This window comes from Patella vulgata, chromosome 6 (genome assembly GCF_932274485.2).
Source record: "Patella vulgata chromosome 6, xgPatVulg1.2, whole genome shotgun sequence".
Taxonomy (NCBI): domain Eukaryota; kingdom Metazoa; phylum Mollusca; class Gastropoda; family Patellidae; genus Patella; species Patella vulgata.
Window position 1 is genome coordinate 11,883,732 of NC_065884.2, and position 23,565 is coordinate 11,907,296.

At 35.9% G+C, this 23,565-nt stretch overlaps 2 protein-coding genes across 9 annotated transcripts in view; one reads left to right on the forward strand and one right to left on the reverse strand.

Annotated features, from left to right (window-relative positions):
- Positions 1 to 1,505, reverse strand: part of LOC126825270 (one cut domain family member 2) — a 42,992-nt gene extending 41,487 nt beyond the window's left edge. For all 3 annotated transcript variants that reach the window (XM_050554858.1, XM_050554857.1, XM_050554859.2), the window contains exon 1: positions 317 to 1,505. In XM_050554858.1, the coding sequence (XP_050410815.1) occupies positions 317 to 1,340 (1,024 nt within the window). In that variant the 5' untranslated portion in view covers positions 1,341 to 1,505. The remainder of the gene's footprint in view (positions 1 to 316) is intronic.
- Positions 1,506 to 1,563: 58 nt separating this feature from the next.
- LOC126824256 (tRNA (guanine-N(7)-)-methyltransferase non-catalytic subunit wdr4) overlaps positions 1,564 to 23,565 on the forward strand; it is an 84,532-nt gene continuing 62,530 nt past the window's right edge. Inside the window, exons 1-4 of one of the 6 annotated variants that reach the window (XM_056101548.1) lie at positions 1,564 to 2,119; positions 4,401 to 4,495; positions 6,204 to 6,287; positions 23,045 to 23,176. In XM_056101548.1, coding sequence (XP_055957523.1) covers positions 4,422 to 4,495; positions 6,204 to 6,287; positions 23,045 to 23,176 — 290 coding nt within the window. In that variant the 5' untranslated portion in view covers positions 1,564 to 2,119; positions 4,401 to 4,421. The other 5 variants (XM_056101550.1, XM_056101549.1, XR_008788393.1 and 2 more) reach the window with 5 other exon arrangements.

Below are 23,565 nucleotides of genomic sequence, written 5' to 3' on the forward strand. Positions count from 1 at the left end.
TCATCCAGCATCGATCCAAAACTCTTGTCAATTTATTGAACCAGTTTGGTCAAAACACAAAGCACGTGGATGGCTCGCGACTGACGGCTATATGTGAAATCACATGTAGCGATTAATAGAAAGGAACAGAGTTGAACTACACAATGATGAATAGATAATAATAAACAACATCCAACCTTACAGCTAGAGGCTACAACAACAGAATAAATTACATTTAATGGATGTCAGAGACAACAAAATTACAGGAGACGAGACAAAAAAAAGAAAAAAAGAAGTCGAATTTCTAAGAGTAAAAAAAAAAAAGCTTTCTCTTTACCTGCTAAACGTAAGGCAGACATTCTTTGAAATTCTGGCTCCTGCAGCCATTTCCACATTCGCCTGAAAGTTTCACGACCTGACTTCAGCTTGCTCCATGGTTTTGGATTACGCAGCAGATCGCTGAGTGTTCCCTGACTCCGACACAAGACTCTCTGTGCAAAAACTGCTTGTGGTATACTGTATCGTTTTAATTCGCTGCTAATTCTCTGAGCCAATTCTTTTGTATTTATTTCTTCTAGATCCTGTTTATCGGGCGATTCTAGGCCTGATGTCGTGGGTCTGAGATCTCTTTGAGGACTGTCACTGTGAGGTGAAGGCGTTGGTGCCGAGTGATGGATTCCGTTCATCGGTGACATCATAATATTAGGTGAATGTAATCGTGATGAATTGGAATCTAAGCGCATGGGAGATCCGACATATGAATCAAAAGAATTTGGTGAAATCATCTTGTGACAATGTTCTGATTTTACAGGAGATCCTAATCCATTCTGTCCGTAACCGTAAGAAGTGAATCCATGTTGTTGATATGATTGAAGTGTGTTCGGAGACATCATTGTCATTGGCGTAGCTCCTAATGTTGGTCCCATGTTCATACCCATGCCCATTTTATCATAACGATAAGCACTCATGTCCATCACATTTCCGATTCCATTATTCTGTGGCATAAGTGTAAAACTGCCGCTCACATTAGACGAAGGAACGTGGCTAAATTTATCTGAAACTGTAGAAATAGGAGGCAGTGGCTGTAATGGCGTAAGCGTCGCATAGCTATTGTTCGGACTGTAGTTGGGACTCATCCGTCCGTTCAATGTGTGATATGTCGCATCACCCATGTGAGAGCGAAAATCGCCACTGTCTATCATGCTGCTCACCGTAACGGGAACTGCCTCAGCTCTGGACACGGTCGGTTCAAGTTCGTCTTGTGGATTAGTATATTCCTCGTCCGCAGAGCTGACGGGCGGTACTGTCGACTCACTGATTTGTTGATCGTTGGGAATGTCTCCCATGTTTTCCATCGTCATTCCTACAATCAAAAACGATCGAACAATAAAGAATGATAAACTGTCACTTATTGTAACCTTTGGTAGAGATCTTCTGGTTGGCTCGTTCTGTTTTGGGGGCAATTACGTACGCTTAGCAATCGAAGTCTTCCCCCTTTACTCGTCCTCCATGTTTAGACAGCTGTAACCCAACGACCTGCGCACCAACCATTGCGCAGCTAGAAAACCACAACACGCGTGCGCAAATAATTTTCAGCGAGGACGTCGTTTACCTTGTATCGGAGTCGGCTAACATAGCAAAACTTGTGTTTAGTTGTCTTTCAATCAGCCTATGCCACACTTCTATCAAACTAATATTTTTGTCTCAAGAAAAAGAGTCAACTCACACGATCTCTAATAAATGGAAGTTTAGACTTTATTTCTTTTAAGTTAAGTTTCTAACTCTTTCTTTCCATCTCTTTAAAGAATCATTAATATGCATACATTTAACTAACTTATGAAAACTTTGCGTTCGAATCAAGTCTCAAATGGAATCCAATTCATCAATTAAGCGTTCAATACCCCCACAGACGGTGGACTTATAAGACGAATTGATATGGCAAATCATTTATTTAGTTTCTCCTCCGCTTGTGAAACATGTTTAAATAAACTTTATCTAAGCGCTATTTAAATATTTCATAAACTTGTGGATATTTTTGTACATCATACTTGGACTATTGTCAAAGTTGAATATGGCCACCGTAAAATGGATATATCTCATAGCTCAGAACAAATAATTCCGTCACTCATTCTAAATAAAGGTAAGAAAATATTTCAAAAATATGCATCTAAGTCTTGAGACCATATCAAACTTTTCTTATAATATTGTCCCCAAAACTTGAAACAGAAACGTTTCCGACATAACTTCCAAATATGCGCAACATCAAGTAAAACGCGAGCGGTACATCGTGTTTTACTGAAAGCGCAACGTAAAGATCATACTTATTTTATATTTAAATTATTTTTAAATAACATCAATTCCTATGTTGATTTTAGGAAATAATAACACACAATTAATATTCTTAATGGCTGGGTTAGAATAAAATTGAATAGAGGGGACGTCAGAAATAGAATTTAGGCGCGTGGAGTATTACGGTATGTGTCCGATGTAAACCATTGAAAGGTTGAAACTAGTTTTAATGAGGTATTGAAAGATACCCCGTTTCCATCTGTCGTATTCACACCATAGTCTTTGCCGCATGGCCTGTCGCGCGGTTGGAATGAGGTCGCGTACAATTGCTTTTAATGACGAAGAAAATACCCAATAGATGAGCATGCATTATTTATTATTCCACCTATCAACCCAAAACGCGTTCACGACGCTAAATAAAATATTAAAATTGAAATTCACTAATATGGGCAGGTTTTACAAATGAGTAAGAAAAAAGGAATAATTTTTAACTGTGTGATTTGAAATATTCCCTTTATATATCTCCCGGGAGTCAAACAAAAGATATGGTATAAGTTTTATTGTCCCGGGCGTGTATATCTTTTATTTACTGGGAATAAACGTTTCTGTAAAAAAAACAACAAAAAAACAACAAAAAAACAACAAAACAACCGATACAACTTTGTTATAATCTCGTGCGCGTGAAGCATTTATACAAATTTTCTTCGCAATAAATGCATATTAACCAGATTATATGTTTTATATTTTTTAGTTTAAAATATTTTTCAAAAAAATAAAAGTTTAATTGGGGGAAATATATTGGTATTTGAAATGAGTTATGTTAATTAAAAAATGTTACAAAATTAATGTTTATGCAATAGGCACTTATATAAAATGTACGAAGTTGCAATCATCATATATTTCTTTCCGTAAAGAAAAGTAAAATCGCAATTTCAAATCTACACTACTCATAAGTATTTTGCGGGTCCATAATGAGTCGATTCTTTGTTCCCAGAATACTTTTAGTTATACTTTCTACATTCAAATTATAAATTTACCCCGAAATGCGAATTTTAGGACTTCACCTCACCGATCAGGTAGCGTTCCACCGAACATATGGCAATTTACGAGTGGCACGGGTATAATAGATAAGGTGAGAAAATGAAAACGTTTGATCTCCGGCTAATTAGTTGATTTGATTTACCTGAGATCATTGTTTATCTCAACACATTTTATAGTTTGTCCGTAGATAATCGCTAGATACCCTGACCATATGCCGGAATGACACGTGTCCTCAGAAAATGACCAATTAAGAGGAATTTGGGAAACAAAATAAAAGACTTTTCATTTATTGAAATTTTAGGGAAATTTTGATTCGAAAAATAATACCGATATATTGTTTGTTTCTTTCTTTTAAAATGTAGAAACACATGATTTAAGAAAAAATATCATTTATTCAAGATTTTGAAAAAAAAAGATATATATATTATATATTTTTTTTCTGTGGAAAAAAGTTTTAATACTTTTAGCGATGCGTGTTTTTCTGAATTTAAAACAATATAATTGTGATGCGAGAAAATATATCAGTGATTTTATTTAGAATGCGAAGAAATGGCCGTTGTAGTCTTTATCAAAGATTCAATAATTTTAGCAGCAACTAAAATATAAGAAATTTGGCGATCCTAAATCGCATGTTTTTTGTCGAGTAAAGTTACTATGGCTCGTTATCCGTTGTACAAATAACTTATAGTTTCTACGTTTCATACTTTTAAACTTTTCTTTCAATAGGATCAGTTTCTCAACTTCAATTTGGACACGAAGAAACACTCGAGACGCTAATTACTGTTTGAAGTAGGCGTTTCTTTGTCTTTTCTGGCCTCATTTAATATTCATTCGGTATGCTTATTGACGTCATTAGACAGATCGATATTGCACATTAACCAACCAATCAGAGCCATCGACACAAAAAGTGGGCCGCTACAACATTACTTCAAGGTAAACAAACATCGTAGGGCGTCTTAAGACATTGGTTTGCCTTAGAGAGCGATGACAAACTCAACGCCATCATAAAACTTTCACGATACCCACACATATTACAAAATTAAGACCACATATTAAACCTTCCTTTATTTGTTTACATTTTGCATTGACAGTAGCGATCATTAGACGAAAACATGGCGACGATCAAAGCATGCTGCTCCAGAATTTTGCTGTCAAGCGGCGATTCCTTCGCAGTTATAAATTTAGGGTAATTATTTTACAAGCTATGTCATGCCCCTCTATCGATCTTTAAATAAAAACAGTTGTCAACAAACTTTGTCCCCTATTACAAACATTAAAGACCCTGGTTTGTACCTCGTGTGTTTATCGATAGGAGGCGGTCCCGGATTTATTGTCATCATTTGTAGTGAGTAATATTGATCACAATGGTCGATACAATTTATCAATGGTAAATTCATCAGGGAATCACTGGATGTGTTGGAATTCTTACTATGGTTTTACACTACTACAATCTCCAAACTGGATTGACAGTCATTATACCTGATATGGGAGAAGTTTATTTATAACAACTAAATAAAAATTCTATTTACCTCCAGTCTCCAGTCCTAGGCCTACTGACCAGACTACTCTGTCTCTGTTGTGTTTATGTCACCATAAATATTTTAAAAGAATTTTTAAGAGATTGCAGAATCTATTGACAAATTTTTCACCTATTTTTCCCAACAGGTATCCTTTAAATCTATTCTAACCCAGTGTCAGGTTTTTGACTCAATTTCCTTACGCCTACCGCCCCAGTTTGGCATGATACATTTTAATTTTTTTTTTAATAAGCATAAAAGTGACCACATGATGGGCACACATGATATACAAAATAGATGCAATAATGAGTACCAAATAGAAATAAGTAAAAATATTGTCTACAGAGAATGAAGTGAGCTTTAACGTCCACTTGACACAAACTAGGTCATTTTGGGACTAACATATAGTTCAATTTTATTTCAATAATTAGTTTGCTCGTAGGGGTCTTTAACACTGGGAAAGCCCATGAGGTTTGACAGGAATCAAAACCACGCCATTTGACTCAGTGACAGACCTTCTGATCCAGTGCGAACATGTGAATCATTCGGCCACTCAACCCTCGATTGTCTATAAGTACAACATCAAATAAAAGATTTATATTAATAATAAACGGGTTGGATTGATGGACAGGTCTCTTGTCGACTTTTACATACAGACAATGAAAATAAAAGTGAATCAAGAATAAAGATGATGAAACAAAATTTAAAACGGAACCCTTATGAAAACAGTGAACTAAATAGATACATAATGAAACTGATGCTTTTTATCTTTAGTCCCGTGAACATGCAATGACATAGTTAGGAGTGGTGAATACAGTAATTTGGCAAGCATTGTTAATCTGAAAAGCAAACCAGTTGTGTTTTTTTTTTATCCAAAATGTTAAATTATTTATGTCTGCTATCAGTATATCAGGGGTTCGTGGGTGCAGAGCGCTCAGCCATTCTCAAGTGAACTTTTCTCATGTATCATGGAATTTGCCTGTATAAACCGTTTGGATGGGACAAAATCTTAGGTCCCATGTACACATTATCGTGCACGTAAAAGAACCCTTAGCAGTTTGAAATTGATATAAGTGTAGACAGTTGCGCCGCTCTCTGGGCAAAATATCTGTCACAGCATGTTGCATGGCTTATGCCTGGCAAAATATCTGTCACAGCACATTGCATGGCTTATGCCTATTTTTATTAACCCAGTCGGTGTAGAAAAGTAAGAAGTTAAATTTTTTCCTGTTTCAAGCATAAACCAAAGATTGAATACAGTACATTGTTTTATTGTTTAAATTTGTTCCTGTTTCAAGCATAAACCAAAGGATCATTGTTTTATTGTTATAGTTATTATACAGCCATGCCTTTAAAAAATTGTCTATTAATTTTCAGAAATGAAAAGCCGGTTCAAGTTGTTAAAATTCCTACCAAAGATGAAGTGACTGCTGATGGAGAGAGTAAATCTCTACTACACAAGTTAGTATATGAACATATGTTATTGAAACCATGGGAGTTGGGTGGTTGAGTGAAAATGAAATGGAAATGGGGTTCAACGTCGTACTGTTCTGCTCTGTCTAGCTAATGAAGAATGTGCATACGCCATACAGTGTGCTATGAGTGAAATTTTGTCCGGCCTACTCTTATATCGAATTCCAACAGCCAAGGGATCTTTTATGTGCCAATGTGTTCACAGGGCCCCAGTTATTGACCCATCTAAACGACTATACATTGTCCGTAATCGCCGACATGGTAGAACTTTATTCTCTCAACACTGGGATCAAACACAAGACCTTGAGGTTCCTTGAGCCAGTCTTAGGAGTCAAGACAATCAGATCAGGACTGCCTGCGTATGATTGAATTTTAAATCAGTGTCATTTTCGTTACAAAACGTAAGTTTTCATTTAAAAAAAAGATACAAATAAATGACACTAAGAAACTTTACTTTCGAACACATATTATTTATTTTTAAACAATATTTTTATTCAGCATATCTGAATTGGATTGAGGAACAGGCTTAGCCTATGTAAAACCTGTCTCCCTATATTAAAAAAACTATTGTTAGCTGTGCGAATTTGTCATAATGAGAAGTGTTATGGGGTGTTTTAAGTAGAATGGTGATGCCTTGCCTTGTGCTAATCAGGTTTAATTTAATTTGTGTGATAATAGCGGTTTCATAGAATTAATTAATTAATTTGTTACCCAGGTTTTGTGATTCTATTCTTGTACCCGTAAACAGCTGATTAATATCAGTGCTATTTACATGTCTGTGATTTATTTTAAGCACGGCGGTGGCCGTAAACTACAGTATATTGACGATTTACGGAGATGTAGTCAATATCCCATCAATACCTACAAGTTGTTGATATTGTTAATTTCTGGGTTAATATGTCAGTCATCCCATGGATTGATATTGGAAGTCAATTTCTCCATGTCCCTTGTGAATATACAAATCTTTATCACATTTAAATACCATGTCATTAGAACTCGATACATGCTATAGATTAGGTTGGGTATAAACAAAGGGGATGGATTGACTTTGTATTCTACTTTAACCTCATTAGTAGTGCCATGTGTCATGCACAAGGTATGGTATGCTTAGGGAGAGGGGTTTAATACAGGCTATGCCTGTTCCCCAATCTCTATTCAGATACAAACCTGAATAAAAATATTGCTTATAAAAAAAAAGGTATGCTTACATCTAAATACTATGTTATTAGAAACTCGATAAATTCTGTAGATTGGGTTGGGTATCAACAAAAAGGATGGATTGTCTTTGTGTACCCTAACTGTATTCAATATGCCTCAATTCTATTGAATACTAAAATGTTTGTCAGTTGACTTAGAGCATTTAGTTACCTGGGTTTTTTTTTTATACATTTCACCTGTGGTTACTTTTATAGTTAAATTTTACTTCAATATGCTTACATTCATATTTCTTGTAACATGTAGCAGATCATGACTCATGCTGGCATTACACAATGGTTTCTCTGGTTTATATTCCTGATTGTTTTCAAATTTGAGTGAAGTCTGTATCACTACAGACCAGGGACTGTGACTGTACAGCGCAGTGGACGCTTACTATAGCCTCCGAATCCATGCACTTAATTTGATATGTTCGTTTGTTTGTGATTTCTGAGTATTGTGTCTTGTCCGTATATTTGTTTTTCTTTAAATTATGTGTGGTTCAGTCCCCCTGCACTTACTATTAGTAGTGCCATATGTCATGCACAAGGTAAGATATGCATGCATTTAAGGGGGGTTGGATGGCCTGTATCATACAATCTGTTAATGAGTCAACTGGCAGGGTTTCGATTCCCCGGCTGTACGTGACAAGGAGTAGGGTCATCTGTCCAACCTCGTGGGTTTTCTCTGGGTCCTCCAGTTTCCTCCCACTGCTAAAGACCCCTACACGCAAGTGAATCATTGAAGTAAAATTGAACTCTATGTTAGTCCCGAAATGACCTATTTCGTGTCGAGTGGATGTTAAACTCTCTCTCTCTCTCTCTCTCTTTCTCTCTCCGCTTACATTTAAGTGCCATGTTATTAGAATTCAATACATTCTACAGATTTTTAAAAATTTGGAATAAATGAGTAGCTAAATAACAGGTAGCCATTTACAAATTAGTCAGCATCCTGAATGTCATTCACATACCTAATTTTTCACAGATTAAAGGGGCATTAGTTAAATTAGATAAAGAGCTGACAGTTCTCGCTATAATTGTTAGAAAATAGAAAATGAAAAGAGAATATGCTGAAAATTTCAGTCAAATTGCTTCACTCTGAACCAAGATATTAGTGATTCAATTTTAGACTAGCCTCGATCGTGATTACTACCGTTGGTACGATAATAAACAAAGCCTCGATTATCCATGTTTACATTAAATCACAAAACATATTCAGATCCACTAAATATCGCGAGCTAACGATGGCATCGAGAGTTGATTATGGTCTTGATAAGTTGATTAATGTCTATTCAATAATTTATATAACATTTAAGGCCTAAAGAAAGATCTGCATTAGACAGATTTAGCTCTTGAATAATGCGTGTTTAACCCATGTTAACACTAAAATGTACTGAAATTGGTTATTGAATATTTATTTAAGAAAACCAAATTATAAATAATATCAAAGGTAGATAATCTCCCGTCTTGGATTTAGTCAGATTAAAAAGAGGCCCATCAAAAGATTTCAGCGAAAATGATAGGGTGGTTGTGGTTGGTGTTGACTATATGCTATATATCGGTTGTAGAGGATGCTGGCTTGTGTTGACTAGATCCTATATATCGGTTGTACATGAAGCTGGCTTGTGTTGACTCTATCCTATGTAATGGTTGTAGAGGATGCTGGCTTGTGTTGACTATTTCCTATATATCGTGTATAGAGGATGCTGGCTTGTGTTAACCATATCGTATATATCGGTTGTAAAGGATGCTGGCTTGTGTTGATCATATCCTATATATCGGTTGTAAAGGATGCCGAATATTTATAAATTTTCAATTCATCATATCTTTGTAAATACTGAACAGAATTGAACCATTTTTCGACTGATATTCCTATTAGAGATTCAAATTTCACGATATTGTAGTTAACAAGAGACTAAATAATAATTAGCGATTTTATGTTAGACTGCGTTCAGGGACAGGGCATCGTTCTTAGAAACAACTCAAGTTGTACTTGAGAGTCATTGTAGAAACGTAGCCTTGATTAAGAATACAGTAATTGTCTTCCGGAAAACTCATGTTAATTTAATATGTTCAATTATTAAATGTCGTTCAAGCGATGAACTAAAGTCTGCTTTAGGCTTACCTTACAATCAACAAAATAACAGAGAGAGGGAGAGAAATGGGGTTTATCGTCCACTCGACACAAACTAGGTCATTCCGGGACTAACACATGGTTCAATTTTATTTCAATAATTCGATTGCACGGAGGGGTCTTTTGCAGTGGGAGGAAAGTGGAGGACCTGGAGAAAACCCATGAGGTTGGACAGGGGACCCTAATCCTTGTCACGTACAACCGGAGAATCGAGACCACGTCAGTTGACTCAGTGACAGACATGATACAGCATGTGCGTGCTAACCATTCAGCCATCCAACCCCCCTTAAAATAACAGTATGGCACACTTTATAACATATATTGAAATGTATACAAGTTACAATTCTGTGGAATACATACACTTCTTATTACTGAGCGACCTTTCGACTAGACTTCTTTAGTCTTTATTAAAGATACATTATGGGAGATAAGATAAAGAGATGGCAGTTCTCGCTATAATAGTTAAAAACTAGATAGTGTAAAGGTAATTTGCTGAAAATTTCAGTCAAATTGATCCACTATGAGCCGAGAAAGAAGCGGGTGAAATTTTTGCATAGTCTCAGTCATCATTACTAAAATCATTAATATAAACAGCATAGTCTCGATTATCCACTTTTTTTGATTTAATTATCAGTGGCCGTTATATAGGAATCTAATCCAGCCAACATCGAAGGCTAGCCTTGACATCGAGAGTTTATTATGGTCTGGATAAGTTAATTAATGTCTAATTGTTAATTTAGATAACATTTCAGGCCTAAAGAAAGACTTGTAATAAGTAGATTTTGCTTTTGCATAGTGCATGTTTAAGAAATGATAAAACATAACGAGACAAAATTTACATGTAAAAAAACTGATTATTAATGAGCAACGTTTTGACCAAGCTTCCCTATGCTTTATCAAGAGATGATAAAATATAACAAGACAATATTTACATGTAAAAAAAACAACACTTAATTAATGCTGGCCAACATCGCTCAGTAATAAGCAGTAATTGTATTCCATAGAATTGTGACCTGTATATTCCAGTTCCATTATGGTGTACTAAATGCCATTGAAACTATTTATATTGAAATTAGCACCAATAAATAAAAGATGTAAGTTTTACACGCATCATTTCCTTGTAACGACAAGAAAAAAAGAGAGAGATGTTGAGTGATTTTTACAGACAAATTAAACTCTAGGGATTTATTGAAAATACAACCCAATCCATCACAATGTGATCTCCAGTCTCAAGCTTCTCTTGTATAGTGTATTTAACAGTCGAGTGGTCTAACACATGCACTTTAGATCATATGGTCTGTCATTGAGCCAGGGGTTGAATGGTCGAATGGTTAGCACGTGCGCGCTGTATCATAAGGTCTGTTATTGAGTCAGCTGGCATGGTTTCGATTTCCCAGTTGTACGTGACAAGGAGTAGGGTCGCTTGTCCAACCTTGTGGGTTTTCTCCAGATCCTCCGGTTTCCTCCCACCGCTAAAGACCCCTATGCTCAAGCAAATTATTGAAATAAAATTGAACCATATGTTAGTCCCAAAATGACCTAGTTTGTGTTGAGCGGAGTTTATACCACATCTCTCTCTCTCTCTCTAGATTTTTAATATTTGGCTTAAGGCAACTATTTTAGTGTTATGTTGTGCACAGACGACCTTGACATCAACAGAAAGCAAGAATACATCTCGCCGAAAGTCCTTGACATTGATAACGTTCGTGATGTCACAGTACCCCCCAAAATGAAATTCACAGACTTAGAGAACAATCGGAATAAAGTGTTTAGTAACGGTTGTGGCCTCCTCTAGCGCTCGTACTGCCACACAACGTCTTCTCATGGATCTCAAAACATTAGTAAACACTACCCGAGGAAGACGTCGCCACTGCTCAGCAAGAGCATGTTGAAGGTCCTGCAACGTCGGTGGTGGATTCACTTGCTGATGAACACGTCAACCCAGTTCGTCCCAGATGTGTTCAATAGGATTAAGGTCAGGGCTAAGCGATGGCCAATCCAGGACTTGGACACCGGCATTTCTTAAAAAATTCTGGGTAGCAATTGCTGTATGGGGTTGAGCATTGTCTTGTTGAAACGTTAGTTCAGGCCCATGTCTCTGCATAAACGGAAGAAGAACAGGTTGCAAAATCGGTCAACTTCTCTGACGCATACTTGAGCGTAACGTTCACCTCGTCTGCGTTACACTCGGGCCCTGCCATCGGCAAATCTCAAAGTGAATCGAGATTCGTCACTAAAGACAACCGAATTCCACTGTCTTTGAGTAAATCTTATGTGTCTTGTGGCCACACAAGTCGGTTACGGCGATGAAGAGGTGTCAATATTGGTCCATTATAGGGCCTCCGAGCTCGAAGACCAGCAGCCTGCAAGCAATTTCGAACAGTTTGTGCAGTTACCCTTCCACCAAACATCTCTCTACTTGTGGAGGTTGCAGTGACAAATCTGTTTCTAAGATGACGTAATCGTATTGCTTGATCTTCCTGGAGTGACGTCACACGTGGCGCTCCCGCCCTTGGGCGGTCGGCAATAGTTCCAGTTTGAAGCACTCTCATTCTAAGATTAATTATTGTCTGTCGTGAACAATTAAAGGCTCTTGCAACAGTGACCACAGACTGACCAGCATAGAGCCTACCTATAGCACGTAGACGTTCTACATTTGAAAGGCGCGGCATTTTCTAACAAAGATGAAAATAACAATTTTAATTTGTTTTTCCAGTTCAAGTTACGTGTGCGTGTTCAGTTTAAGCAAACTTGCATTGATTGACCTCACGAGTTTATGTTTGCACATGTTTTTCAGGTTTTTCATCTTTACAATTTTATGAAATTAAAGGCTTCTTACTACTTACTATCGTTAGAAACACTTTAAAATTTATTTGACTTACCAGAAAATTTTTTTTGTTGACATTCATCAGTGTCAAGTTTTTAATTTGGCTGAGTATAGATTATTGGAACACCCTCCTTCCTGTGTCTATGGACTGATTGTATAGGTGATATAGACTTAGTTGACTACGGTTAAATGGATTATTGGAGCCCCTCCCTCCAGTGTCTATGGACTAATTGTATAGGTGAGACCTAGTTGGAATGGAACTCATGAAAATATAGGGGCACACCTGGCTAAATATATATGAAAAATATTTGAATTTTTCAAAATAAAAACATGGTAGGTCAGACGGCATACAGAGACTAGTCATAGACATATAGAATGACTCAAACTAAATAAAGAAATACACAGCTATGAATGTATCAGTAGACACCTGTGAATACTCAATTGGGATCACATGGTTTTCCGCATTTTCCCGGCATGCTTAGGAAGAGAGGGGGGTTGGATGGTTGAATGGTTAGCACGCGCGTGCTGTATCATACGGCCTGTCATTGAGTCAACTGGCATGGTTTCGAATCCCCGGTTGTACGTGACAAGGAGTAGGGTCGCCTGTCCAATTAAACGATATGTTAGTCCCGAAATGACCTAGTTTGTTTCGAGTGGACGTTAAACCCCATTTCTCTCTCTCTCTCTCTTATCTCTTAGGAAGAGAATCACTGATATAGGTGATACAGATCTAGTTGACTACAGGTTAAATAGATTATTGATATTTTATTTAAGAGTTGTGGGTTGATAATATGATGCACCTGGTTGACATCCACCACAGGCTGGTCGATCAATCAGTGACAAATCATACAAATATGTAAAAATAAATCTTATCATTCGATTCACGGCACATCGTCTAATCAGTTTGTATATATATCTGTCAAAGTAATACTTATCTAATGAACCGTAACCATTGACAACTCGTAAAAATACTTAAAAAATATGCTTTCTATTTCTTCATTTGTTGTATATATATATACATAATAGTGTTTGTTATTTGGGGTTATGGAAAGGAGGGCAGGGTGGCCAGATATGCTCCATAAATCGCCATTGACATCTCAATTCTTCAAAAAAATTGTTAGCAGAAGTCCCCCCTCTCTTCCATGTACATATGTACATAATAGTGTTTGTTGTTTGGGTGTGGGTGGGGGGCCAGATATGCGTAACAAATCACCATTGACACACACCCCAATTCTACAAAAAAAATTCTTAGAAGGAGCCCCCAGTTTCTTCCATGCTCCTCTAACAGGCGCATAAGGTCTCAGATCAGAGATTTAGGTCTGAGAGTTAGGGCCCACGATTGTATATGACCAGGAGTAGGGTCGTATGTCTTCATTAGCCAGGTTGATGCAGAGAAGTAGATATTAAACAACTTTTCATTTACAATATGGAGAATGGCATATTTATACTAATATTTCTGTCTCTCTGTCTGTCTGTGTTCAGGGTTGGCCGCTATACTACGGCTGCTCCGAGGCTGAAATTTGGTGTATAGGGTTATCTTGGACCAGGGAATAACATGGGGTAGGTGGTGTTGCAATACCGCTTTCGGTTTCGGAGTTATACTACTTTCAACACATGTGGCGTCGGGTCATCCTCTAGTAGAATGTTAAATCCCATTTTATTTCATTTAGAGCTGACCTGAACTCAATAACAAAGGTTAATAAGCTTCTTTAGTAATTAATAATGGACAGTCTGTTGTTTTATAGGAATTATTGTTAATATTATAACTAAATACGTTATATTCTTTTCACACTCCATTTGTTATAACTATTAAAATACTTATAATACAAATGAATTAAAACTATACATTTAACTGTATTCATTGTGTTTTAAAGGGTGTATGGCTCCATTCTTTAGAACCTTAAAATAGACGAAAAAGGGTCTAAAAGCACATATTAATGTAATATGAATGTGTATAAAGTGCTTTATTTTATTGAAAAAATTTATTGTAATTTCTAATCAATTAATAATTACTTCACCATTGTCTTGTGGGATGTGTTTTTCTTTGTTCATTACAATTGACGCGAGAAACCGTAGAGTACACGACTGGTGTCCTGATTATAAAATGTTCATTGGGTCTTATATATTGGATATTAGGATCCCATACTTTAATGGCAACATAACAACATCAGTATTTGACTGAAATGAACCAATATGGAATTCGAATTGGTGTTTTTAATTTCGAACATTACGGAAAATAATGAGTATGAGGTTTAGCTCCTTTAAGGTTAAATTCTTTGAAATTTTGATTTTCATGACATGTAAAATGACTGACAGGTAAGTTCTCCAGAATGATCAATTTAACTCTCAGTCAAAACTAGAGAGAGAGAGAGAGAAGGAGAGAGAGAGACAGAGAGAGAGAGAGGGTTTAAAGCCCACTATAATCTGTTTGGGGATCGGGTAGCCAAATGGTTAATGCATGCATGTTGAATCAGAAGGTCTGTTATTGAGTCAAGGTTTCTGTCATTGAGGCTTGGTTTCGATTCCTCACTTGTATGTGACTAGATGTATCCCGGGTGGGGGGGGGCAGCCGTAAGCGTCCACTGCGCTGTACAGTTCCAGGCCTGTAGTGATACAGGGGCTTCACTGAATGTATCCGGGGGCCAGCCGTAAGCGTCCACTGCGCTGTACAGTTCCAGGGTCACCTGTCCAACCTTGTGGGTTTTCTCCAGGTCCCCCAGTTTCCTCCCACAGCTAAAGACCCCCTACACCCAAGCGAATTACTGAAATAAAATTGAACCATATGTTAGTCCCGGGTGGACATTAAACCCCCATTTCTTTCTCGCTCTCTACTATCGCTTTCCAATCTGTTGCATATTTTCCTGAATATGATTTAAACAAAAATTAAATTTTTTTTGTTTGTGACATAAGTTGATAGAATAATAATTGTGTTTTTGATTATTTTCCGTTTTTTTAATAGTTTGAAATGAATACCTGTAATTGTTATATTGCACCTGTTTAAGGCTACAGTGTTGGCATATAATAATTACCAGGATGTACAAAAATATGATGATTATTTTCCTGGGTCATATTTATACAGATATTCATTTATGTATGAGTCATTGAGGTTGTGGGGTCGATACTGGGGGTTGGCCGAGAAAGTCCATGGGGATTTTCCAGCGTGGTTTCCCCTTGTTAGGGGTGCAGGACAGAGGTCCTGACAAGGACAGCTGTCTAGTCGTTTTGATGGGACGGAAAATCAAGGTCCTGTGTACACATTGGCAAAATTTCCCTCATAGCACACTGCATGGTGTATATCCGTCTTCATTAGCCCAGTCATTACATTTTTACGTATAAGTCATAGAGTTTTTGAATAGGGGGCCTGTCAAGTTACAGCGTTTAGTCGTTCTGATGGGATAAAAAAAAACCCTGAGGTCCCGTGTACGTAAAAGAAGCCTTTACAGTTGGAATTCAATTGCTGTCTGGGCTTCATTAGCCGTGATGGAGCAGAAAAGTAGAACGTTAAACCCCATTTCATTTATTCATTCATTTTATATCAGGCAACCAATCTGAAAAAAAGAGCAGAGTTTGTAAATGCTATAATCATAAATTTTGGGGAACTAAAATTTTTTTTTAAAACATCCTAATAGTCATTTTTAAGGAATTGGTCATCTCTTGGAAACTACAATATTGTAACTATGGTAACTACAATCACCAACTTTGAACCTCAGATTGTCATCTGACTAACAACGTATACAAACTTAAAGTCCTGCTGCACATACTATCGCTATAGAATCACTTGCTAACTACAATATTGTGAAAGATGAATCTCGAAAAAGAATATCAGTCCAACAAATATTTAATTCTGTTTAGTATTTACAAATATATGATAATTGAAAATTTCGCAACATTCTTCATCCTGTAAGCGATAGGTTTAATCTTTTGATGGCCGTCTTTTTTTAAAACTGATTAAAGATACATTATGGGAGATAAGATAAAGAGATGGCAGTTCTCGCTATGATAGTTAAAAACTAGATAGTGTAAAGGTAATTTGCTGAAAATTTCAGTCAAATTGATCCACTATGAGCCGAGAAGGAATCTAATCCAGCCAACATCGAAGGCTAGCCTTGACATCGAGAGTTTTTTTATGGTCTGGATAAGTTAATTAATGTCTAATTGATAATTTAGATAACATTTCAGGCCTAAAGAAAGACCTGTAATAAGCAGATTTTGCTCTCGCATAATGCATGTTTAAATCGAAGCTTGGAGATTATCTACTGTTGATATGATGGTTTTTGTTTCCTCGGTTAAGAGTACATTTCACCTCGGATTAAGCCATAAAAAATTAGATATTGTACAGTCAGTAAATGCACAATTTGGATGGGACAAAAGAATGAAGTTCCGTGTACACATTGGCATGCATGTAAAAGATCCCTTGACAGTTGGAATTTGATATAAGAGTAGGCCGTAGTGCCGCTGTCCGGGTAAAATTTATCTCATAGCACACTGTATGGCGTATATCCGTCTTCATTAGCCCAGTTGGAGAAGAAAGTAGGATGTTAAACCACATTTCATTTCATTTCATTTCCTTTTGATCAGTAGTGAATACAGGTGGGGTGGGAACCTAGGTGTCCAGCCCCTCCCCCCCCCCCACCCCTACCCCTCAAAAATGAAACTAAATGACTGTATAAAAAATTAACTTATTATGTTATATTCAGGTACAGATATGCACCTCAAATCAATATTGACATCTTAATTTTTAAAATTTTCTTTTACATGCACCCACAGGACATTGGTTTTTCTTTCCATCCGAATAACTATACATTGTCCCTTGTCAGGCCCTCCATCCTACATCGATGACATTTTTAAGTCTGCTTTGTTTCATATCTGAGGTGCTGACAAATTATACGACATGAAAAGATTGGTCCAAGTGATCATTGACATTTTATTAGCATTTTAAAATGTTGTACGTCTGCTTGGTTAGTTTGATAATTTTACAGGCTACAATTTCCAATCGCAAAAAAAAACCCACCCCATTCTAAAAACATGGTTATTTTTTAAATATATTAATATATGAATGCCAAAAGGCTTAAAACCTTCATTGATCTTAAATATTTTAATTCTATGATAATTTTACAGGCTACAATTTCCAAATCGAAAAAAAAAGCCCATTCTAAAAACTTGGTTATTTTTTAAATAGGCTTAAAACCTTCATTGATTTCAAATATTTTAATTGTATATGAATATATTAAAAGCATTAAGACCACGTTTTTGTTTTTCAATCAATAAGTGACATTAAATCAATTTCGAAGTATACTTTTGTATTTCTTGAATAAAATTTGATTCTTTGACTCAGTGGTTGATCTATAGTGCACAGCGGACTGTACGCGAACAATTTTATATATTATCGTTATCTTGACGTGAAAGTTTGACAGGTCGCCCCGGTGGAAGTAATACTCTAATTCTAGAATAAATTGAAGTCGTTTTGAACTCAAGACGTGGTAACATATTGTGGTGATAGCTGAATGTTTAAAAACATAGCTTATAGAAATATTCACATTTCTGACTTTTAATTCAAATTCCTATTATTTAATTTTCCGTCTAACCAACATCTGGTGACCAATAAGAAGAGAATAAAATGGATAATAACGGAGCCAAATGTTGCATTTGTCACTCGGCCTACCTATTTATTCATATATTATTCACCGTATTTAACTTTAGCAAATCTTGTAAAATATCGGATTGGAAAATACAAAAAATTTGTTCTTGAAATAAAATGAAATGAAAAAAAAACCAAAACAAATTGTTTAAATTGTTTATTCTCAAAAATAAATAATTAATATAAAGGATTTATTTATTAATTAGAAGAATTTGACGCTATCCTACTAAATTTCTAACAATACATATGGGACACAAATGGTAATTTCTAAGACACTGGGAGGGGAGAGAAAGAGAGGTTAATGTCTACATAACACATAGGACTAACTTGGTCCAATTTTATTTCAATAATTGGCTTGCGGATAAGAGTCTAGAGAAATGAGAGGAAAATAGAGGACCCGGAGAAAACCCACGAGGTTGGACAGGCGACTCTACTCCTTTTCAGCTAGGGTTGCCAGTCCAACCTCGTCGGTTTTCTCCGGGTCTTCCGGTTTCCTCCCACTGCTAAAGATCCCCACGAGCAAACAAAGTATTGAAATAAAATTGAACCATGTGTTAGTCCTGAAATGACCTAGTTTGTGTCAAGTGGACGTTAAACCCCATTTCATTTTGTCTTAAATATTGGAGATCAGAAGCCCATCTTTTCATGGTAAGATAACAACACCAATTTTGATTTAAATTGACCAATAAGTCGTTTTTGCATTGTTGAAGACTGTGGATGATATTGTGTTAAAGACTTTCCTCCTTTATTATCGGAGTTGCAGAACATAGATTGTTGCCTTTATAAGACTATCAGAGTTGCAGGACTTAAGATTGTCATCTTCATTATAACCCCGTCAGATCGAGGTGGCATCCTTACTGCGACGCTACAGCGACAGAAAATGGTCGCAGAGCCCGTCAAGATCTCCATAACCATGGTGGAAAGGCCTGATATCGTGCTATGGTCTCGGCAATGCTCGCTGAGTCACGGTGTTTGTTTTGAGCATGTTCAAAACAAACGCCAAGGTTCTGCGATCTGACCTGGAAAGCTGTAAGAACTTTTTTCAAGTTTGTAATTTTTGGGGGACATTTTCTCGCGTTGTGTTCACGTTTGCCGACGACCTTGTGCATTTTCTAGTCACTGTACGGTCACAACAGCACAGTAGGGACGCCACCCTGGTCTGACTATTGGCTGTTTCAGGACATAGATTGTCATCTTCATAAGACTATTGGCTGTTGCAGGACATAAGATTGCTATCTTTATAAGAATATTAAAGACGATCATTGCCAACCCCTATGCTTTTGTTATTTGTCATTTATTTTGTCAGAGTATTTCTGTCTTCGTTAATTCCAACTTGGGACATATAATAAGTAAAAGTTTCAAAAGGTGGCAGTGTGACGGCTTTGAGAACTTAAGGAGGATTTCAATACCATTAAATTAAGCATTAAATGTAGGATAATGAAATGGAAAATCTCCAAACGATAGAAAACCTTTCAAATAGATCTCTTTGGTTAAAGATATAATCCCATTTAATGTCTTCAGCCAGGCAAAAATAAGCAAGCGACGATATTTCAGCCATTGATAATCAGGTTAACAAACTCAGGCTGTAACACAATAAGGATTATGGGTAATGTATCTTATCCCCGACAATCCGCTAAATTAATAATCGTTCTAGGTTATTTCCTTCTACAAGGTCTATTCAATCCAACTTAGGTGCTGTTGTCTTCGCCTTTTGTTTTCCTTCAGATTAGACTTCAGTTTCCAGGGTATTCAAAACTTTACCGTATTTTATAGAATTAATGCTTATTCCGTGTTTTCATGGTATTTAAAGGTAGAATATTTACCGTATTTCATAGAATTAATGCTCAGTGCATGTTTTCATGGTTTTAAAAGGTAGAATATTAACCAGATTTCACAGAATTAATGCTCACTCCCTGCTTTTAGAATCTGTCTTTTTCCGTGGTATTAAAAGCTAGAATTTTTACCATATTTCAGTGAATTAATGTTCACTAGCAACTTTTGAAAATTTTCCTTTTCCATGGTATTAAAAGGTAGAATTTTTACAATTTTTCGTAGAATTAATGTTTACTGACTGTTTGTTTTAGAACGATCTTGAGCGGATTTGACAGAATTAATGTTCACTGCCTGCTATTAGAACATTTCTGTTTCCATGGTATTGAAGAGAATGTTTAGCGTATCTGATCACTTTTACCAATATTCAGATGATTAACTACACTCAACACAATAATTCGCTTGTGCGTAGTACCGGTCTTTAGCATTTGTAGGAAACCAGAGGACCCAAATAAAAACCCATGAGGTTAGACAGGTGACCCTACTCCTTGTAACGTACAAGTGTGGGATTAAAACCGTGCCACCCACCTCAAATGCCTCATCAAAAAAATTATCTGCCCCGAGTTCACAAAGCATTCTCAGACATAAGTTAAGAATTTACTCAGAATTGCTCGCCATATTTTAAAGATATATTATGTAAGATTTAGATAAAGAGCTAGCAATTCTTGCTATAATAGTTTGAAAATAGATAATGTAAAATAAATAATTTGAAAATTTCATAGCAGACGGTATGCCATATCCCCGTCTTCATTAGCCCAGTCGGTGCAGAACAGTAGGACGTTAAACCCCATTTCATTTCATATTTCCACTATATACATGATAAATAATTATAAAACCATACATGAATGTCACTGACAAGAAAATAAGTAAGATATCTACTAATTGTTGGGGCTAAATAATCAGCCCAAAACCACTAAACAGAGAGAGAGAGAGAAATGGGGTTTAACGTCCACTCGACACAAACTAGGTCATTTCGGGACTAACATATGGTTTAAATTTATTTCAATAATTCGCTTGCGCATAGGGGTCTTTAGCAGTGGGAGGAAACCGGAGGACCCGGAGAAAACCCATGAGGTTGGACAGGAGACCCTACTCCTTGTCACGTACAACTGGGGATTCGAAACCACGCCAGTCGACTCAATGACAGACTTTATGATACAGCGCGCGCACGCTAACTATTCAGCCATCCAACCCCCCACCACTCAACAGACACCGGTCTGAAATATAATACCGATCTGGGATATCTGACCCAACATAAAACACCAAACACATTACTTTTTGTGATGAGAGTAATTAACATTTAAAATGTAAGATTTCAAAATATAATGTTTTATAAATAAGCTAAAAATACATTTAAAGTAGCTAAGTCTCTAACTCAAAACCATACAAAGTCTTACACATTGAAAACACGAATTATTTGTCAATTCAAATCAACATTGATGCTGTAATCTTACCGGGAAAAGGTAGGCTTCTGATATGCAATATTTAAGACAAAATAAACATTTTAACATTGGTACACGAATCGTGTACCATAGTACGTTTCATCGTCATTTGAAACAAGTGACCAGACAGAGCGAGGCTAGAAATATTCCACAACTCATGTCATATGGCATGCAGAATAGACTGGAATAACCAGACGCTAGAAATTTCTATTCGGTTGAGACTCATGCCATATTTCATTGGATCTAACTGTTTTGAAATAAGAGTCAAAACGGAAACAATTGAATGTAAATCAGTTCATATACAATCAGATTACATTATTATATGCGTTGCGACCCATTTGGGTCAATTTCTAGGTCCCAAATATTAGCGATTTAGCTCCTTTAAATATATTTCAAGATAATATGTTTTAGGAATAATACAGGAAAGTAGTGGGGTTTTCTAAAAGCAAATTAAAGCAGTAATATAATTGCAAAAATAGATAAAAAATAGGTAATGTAAAGAGAATATGTAGAAAATTCCAAATTACTTCACTCTGAGCCGAGAAAACCTCTTTTCAAAAACACTGTAGCCTCTATTGTCATTGCCTCATTGTTACTGTTGCTATGATAATAAACAAAGTCTCGATTATCCACTTTTACTGTTTATCATCAATCACAATTGAACTGCACATATTATTCAAATCTGTTTAAAATCAGATGGCATCAAGAATTGTTTATGACCATGTCTAATTAATAAATGTCTTCTTAATAATTTATAAAACATTTAAGGCCTAAAGAAAGACCAGAAATAAGCAGATTTAGCTCTGGCATAATGCCTGTTTAAATGAAAACAATAAATGTTATTAAAAAAAATTTAAGCTGAATTTTTACTACATCATTATTTTAATTTCCAAAAGCAAATTAAATGAAAAAAAATTCAAATCTGTTTAAAATCAGATGGCATTACGAGTTGTTTATGGCCATGTCATGTTCATTAATGCCTAATTAATGAATCTAGACAACATTTAAGGCATAATGCCTGTTTGAATGAAAACAATAAATGTTATTAAACAAATTTAATCTGAATTTTTACTACATCATTATTATAATTTTCAAAAGCAAATTAAATGAAAAAAATGAATTTTTGAGCTGGGTTATTAAAAGAAATTAACTCATAATTTTTACTATATTTATAAATAATTTCCAAAAGCAAATCAAATGAAAAAAATTAATTTTTATGATAAATTATTAAAAAGATTAAATCAACATATAAGATTTAAAAAAAAATATGTTTTAGAAATAAACAGAATTTTTAGTACATTATCATTATAAATAAATACACATTTGTTCTGTACAAAATGTTTATTTTGTATAATTTTGTTACAAAGTTAGTAATATTGATATTTTTAGTGATAATGTTAAAAATATTGACTGTTTTGACTGTGTTTTTTATACTAAAAGGCAGTTAATTGGAAAATTGATGAGAGGTATGGATTGAGAACCGGGTAATAAATCTATATGCTTGTGTAATGCATGGGGGTAGAAAGCTCAGCACAATTTTGTCAATATTTTGTGGGGAAAAATATTGACTTGTTTCACCATTGTGTTATACCACCATAATTGTCGGCCATGTTTTGGTTGTCAATTTTATTGATAGGAATACAGTCGGTTTATTCGGTTGGTTTTATTTTATATCTTGCAGCAACAGTCCGAAAGATGATAATCGTATCCTCGCGTCTGCCTTGTCAAAATCAGGGAAATATTTGGCTGTAGCAGACGACAGAAAGTACCTCCATTTATACACAACTGATGATGGCTGCCTGATTTCTTCGAGGTAGGTGTAACAATAATTGACCTCTGTAGAATAGTGACCTTTAAGATAGTGATGGAGAGAATGTCAGTTGTTGTCTGTCATGTCGTTTGCCTAGTTTAATGTTGTCTTAGAATCACTGTTTTAATGGTGATTGTGGATGAATTATCCATTCATTTATAATAGTGACAGATGTAATGCCTGAGGCAGGGTAGGCTTATGATTTCTAGAACACCCAATACCAATGCTCATCCGTTTAATGTCATCTTAGAATCACTGTTTTATTGTAAATTGGGGATAAACTAGCTATCCATTTATTAATAGATATGAATTGATGGATGTAGTGACTGGGACAGAGTATTCTTACTCTTGCTTGAAGACCTGATACCACTTCTCCTTCATTTAATATCATC